The following is a 4965-nucleotide window of genomic DNA, read 5'->3' as shown; positions in this document are numbered from 1 at the left end:
CTCCCTGCCTCAGAGCCTTTTTTTTTTTTTAAGTTGGTGTTCGAGTCGCCTGTTGAAGAGGCGCTGTGGTGTGTGTTTTTTCCCGTGCGACAACTCACTCTGCTGGCTTAAACAGCGGCACTGAGATTCGTGGCACTTTTTTTGCCCTGGAATCTACTGTCCTGGTTCCCTGCTCAGTCCCCTTTTTAAACAGACAAATGGGCGACTTCCTGTGGCTCCAATCACCAGCCAAAAGGGCACCTGGACTGGTGTATTTTGTACGGAGAACCACTGCTCCGGGGCGCCGACAAAGCAGCTGCGCGGGGCAAAGCAGCGGCGCCGGCTGGCACAGCCGCGCTGGCCGAAACAGCCGCGCTGGTGACCTGTGGAGCTCCTCCGCCTGGGAATTTCCTAGTCTGTGGGCAATAAAAATGCGGTGTCCACTCACCCTCTGCGCTTTCACTGGGAGCTGCAATCCTGAGCTGTTCCTAAATGGCCATCTTGGATCAAGCTCCTCCCACATTATTTTTAATTACATACAAAGATCTAATGTCATCCAGGGACCATTTCACCCACTGCTCTGTTTGGCCGCCAGCCTCATCTCTCTCTTCAGCAATGGTGAGGTGGATACCCTTTCCTTGGGTAAGAGAAATCCATGGTTTGCTGCTCTTGCCAATAACAAAAACACTGGAAAGTCGAGTCGCAAAGCTGTTGGCATTGACATGTTTCATGTAAACCATGTCAAAAGATCCAGGGTGTTTCTCTCTGTTGGTGATCACACCAATTCTTCCTAGGTTAGCACCTCCAGTCACCATACACAGGTTATCATGTCAAACTTGATGAAATGAGTAACCTTGCCAGTCTCTAAATCAATCTGAATGGTATCATTCACCTTGATGGGGTGATCAGGGTAGCAGATGGTGTGAGCATCATGAGTCACCAGATGAGGGATTCCCCTTTGTGCCCACAAAGATTTTTCTCACTTTGCACAACTTGTACTTGGCCTTCTCAGATGTAATATGATGTACAGCAAAGTGACCCTTGGTGTCACAGATCAGATGGAAATTCTCTCCCTTCTTGTCAACGCTGATGACATCAACAAAGATTCTGAACATTAAAGATCATGGCCAGATCATCTTCAATGTTTCAAAACACTGTTTTTATGACTATATAAAATTCAGAAGTGAATCGAGGCTGGGTGTGGTGGCTCACACCTGTAATCCCAGCACGTTGGGAGGCCAAAGCAGGTGGATAACTTGAGGTCAGGAGTTCAAGACCAGCCTGGCCAACGTGATGAAACCCCGTCTCTACTGTTAATTCATTCTTTTAAGGGCTATATAATATTTTCTGGGAGAAAAGTATTGCATCTTAGTTGGCTGTTAATGGGCATTCACTATGTCCATTTGCTTAATTTTTTTTGACTCTAATTATTCTCACACCTATCATAAGCTTCTCAATACAATTTTCCACAAAATGAATAATATTAGGAAATATATCATTTCCTCTGTTTTTCTTCAAGACTTTCCACCTGGAAACTTCCTTTTCCTGGCATTCTCTCTGCTTTTCTCCTGGGCTAAACTCCCCATTTGTGCTGTTGGCACAAATCAATAGCATCTTATTTCATGTTTCTGGATATATTAGTAAGTATAGCCACAGCTTGTTATACACACAAACTCTTATTATTTGTATATTATGTTTCCTGGATCTAATCTCTGAGTCTCTTTTATCTTTTTGAAGTCTTCTCCGTATTTTCATGCTCTGTGCACTTAAATCTTTCTTTCACTGGGTTTCGAGACCACTGATTCAGGTCTTCACAGTGATCACATTCTTTTTTAACTTACTGTCTAATGTTTTAATGTATAAAACATATTTTGAAGCTCCAAGACATCTTTGCTGTGTTGTATTTTGATCCTGCTTTCTAGCTAATTGCCCAGCTCATGAGAATATGACAGTTTTTCACTCCATTGGGACAGCAAAAAAGCCCAAGGCATTGCCTACACTCAATCATCTATATGTCCCAGCAGCTATAAGGCTCAGAAGCACGTGGCTTAGGGCTAGAAATGTGTTAGAAAGGAAACCCATTCAGGTCACATGTTCCCAAAATCTCCTTTTCATTGATTAGTCTTCCCACCAGTTTGATAATGCTTTTCTAAAGAGCTTTATTCAGCTGCATTTCCTTCAACTGCTGTTCACCTTATGACTTCCTTGTCATATGAGTTCATACGGCAGCAGAGCAATAGCTTTTTCATTGTTTAACTGCCATCAGTAGCAACAGCAGTCAAATGAATCTTTCCCATCTTTGTGTTGAGGTGAATGTAATGTTTACTAGCCTTGCCAGAGAATAATTATCAAAGAATAAAAAAAGCATAATAATGAAAGGAAAGCGAGTCTTAGCCCATTATTAAACTTTGACCATTTCTGGGAAAAGGTTAATGTGGTTTACCTCTTCATCACTGAGATTTAAAAAATTAATATATTTCAAGATTATTTCTTTTCCCTATCTGAAATGAGAATTGGTTCCACTCTTCCACTTTTTAGAAATACCTGTGAAAGGAGGAAACCGGAAACTTTCAGAAGGAATTCCCATGTGAATTTAAGGTTGGTTAAAACATTTTTTTTTTTTTTTTGAGACGGAGTCTCGCTCTGTCAGCCAGGCTGGAGAGCAGTGGCCAATCTTGGCTCACTGCAACCTCCATCTCCCAGGCTCAAGCAATTCTCCTGCCTCAGCCTCCCAAGTAGCTGGGATTACAGGCGTGTGCCACCACACCTGGCTAATTTTTGTAATTTTAGTAGAGACGAGGTTTCACCATGTTGGCCAGGATGGTCTTGAACTCTTGACCTCCGGTAATCTGCCCGCCTCGGCCTCCCAAAGTGCTGGGATTACAGGTGTGAACCACCACACCCAGCCAGTTAAAACATTTTGTTTTGCAAATTATTTTATTCATGATAAAGGATATAATATATATGTACATATACAGTCAAATATATGAATATAAACTCCATGGCCTGATTTGAATGTGATTTTTAATGATAGATATATATCATAGTTTGTATTTCCATCAAAGGTTCCTTTCCTAGGTCTATTAATAGGACCCAATTGCTGACAATTAGGAGTAAAATCAGAGTAGTCTGTGATAGCAGCAGCTGACTGATGTCATAGAATGATATTCTTTTGATTTTACAAACAAAATAATTGAAAATATTAATAATTAAATTTTGTTGTATGTTTTACCTCTTCAGAAGGAGTCACTACATAGGGGGGATTAAACACCAGAAGATCAACTTTTTCCTTCAATCTTGGTAGCAAGCCTTTGACCTAAATGTATTCAACAGTGAGAATTTTACATTAAACTCTGAATTAAATAATTGACAAATCAATCTTTAAAAATCATCTCCCATGTTTTTGGGAAAATAATGTGTTGGGGCTGCACTTATGGAGAGAAACAAAGTTAAGTATTTTTACATTTTCACTCAGATAAATAATATATGCAATTAAATAAAAATATGAAAATTAAATTATCAGAATGAATATAAAAAAGCCTGTACTCCTCAACAGCATATATATTTATACTCTGGGTTCACTTTTAGAAGATGAAATAAGGAAGCAAACTCTAATTCTGTATAATCCATATAGACCTGGATACAAATTTACAAGTATATTTGCTAACATTTTCACAATTTTCCTGTGTCTCTATAGATACCTACTATAATTTACTGGATATTGTTCTATAATTTCTTCTATCCCTGGTGTTTCACCATTCTATCAAAAACACTTAATACTAATTATGGACACATTAAAGACATTTTTAGGCCAGGCATGGTGGCTCACGCCTGTATTCCCAGCACTCTGGAAGGCTGAGGTGGGTGGATCACCTGAGGTCAAGAGTTTGAGACCAGCCTGGCCAACCATGGCCAACATGATGAAACCCAGTCTCTACTAAAAATACAAAAACTAGCCAGGCGCAGTGGTGGGTGCCTGTAATCCTGGGAGGCTGAGGCAGGAGAACTGCTTAAATCCAGGAGGCAAAGGTTGCAGGGATCTGAGATTTTGCCACTGCACTTCAGCCTGGGTGACAGAGTGAGACTCCGTCTCAAAAAAACAAAAAAGAAATTAAAAAAAAAAAATCACCCCATTAATCTCATGTAAATCACTGGAGTACCTGCCTTGATTCTCTAGTTTTTATTAGCAGTAACAACTTCTAATAATATGAAAATAATTTCTTATCTCTTCGGTGTAATTCCTTCTAAGGTACAAAATCATTTGTAAATTAAAAAAAAAAAAACAGGAAAGCTAGCTACCCTCATCATAAGAAAAGTGCAGGTTAAGGAACACAGAAGTATTTTGTATTTCATATGTCTACCTGATGTATGCTATCATTATTTTTGCCTCTAAAAAGGTATTTCACACATATAAATTAAAAACCCACAAATTAAAAATTATCTTACCAATAAAACGTAAAATATTTTAACAACTTCCACTTGAAAATGTGTGATGTTAACTTCTTAAAATGATGGTTGGGCAGTTGTAACTTGTTGTTTTTACCTACTGAGGACCCACTGCCCCTTTCTTCTGATTTAATTTCCTTGACTTTTGTTAGGGAAGCTCTACCTCCCATCATTCTTGATCTAAGTGGCCTGAGCAGCGTTTATCCCAACCCAGCTCCTGAGATGGGACTATGAGTTGAAGCCAATCATCTCCATATTCAAATCTCCTTTGGCCACAGCAAAAGGTTGAGAGATAGGCACATAACCCAAGTTGATCCAAATAATAGTCATCTGGGGTCTCTTCTAGAGTAACTGAATAGAAAGGGATTCTTTCCTTGGGAAGTTGCTGAGAAATAAGATATAGATATGCAAACATCTTGTTACCACGAAGGGAAAGACTGCCTAGGAATAGAACCACCAGAGAGAATTTCAGAGATAAGAAAAAGATGTCTACAACATTATTTGAGTTCCTGGAAGTAGGTGTGCTGAAGCCATCATTTT

General features: G+C 39.5%; 1 protein-coding gene across 2 annotated transcripts in view; it reads right to left on the bottom strand.

The window, feature by feature from the left end:
- The window catches only part of N6AMT1 (N-6 adenine-specific DNA methyltransferase 1), a 17608-nt gene that overhangs the window by 8784 nt on the left and 3859 nt on the right, over window positions 1–4965 (bottom strand). Inside the window, exon 4 of one of the 2 annotated variants that reach the window (XM_017541914.2) lies at window positions 3212–3295. The exons of the other annotated variant lie outside the window; for it this stretch is intronic. Coding sequence (XP_017397403.1) covers window positions 3212–3295 — 84 coding nt within the window. The remainder of the gene's footprint in view (window positions 1–3211; window positions 3296–4965) is intronic. 2 annotated transcript variants of the gene reach the window in all.

Source organism: Cebus imitator, unplaced genomic scaffold, assembly GCF_001604975.1.
Source record: "Cebus imitator isolate Cc_AM_T3 unplaced genomic scaffold, Cebus_imitator-1.0 Scaffold138, whole genome shotgun sequence".
Classification (NCBI taxonomy): Eukaryota; Metazoa; Chordata; class Mammalia; order Primates; family Cebidae; genus Cebus; species Cebus imitator.
Note: the sequence above shows the minus strand (reverse complement) of the source record. Positions and strands in the feature narration are given on the sequence as shown.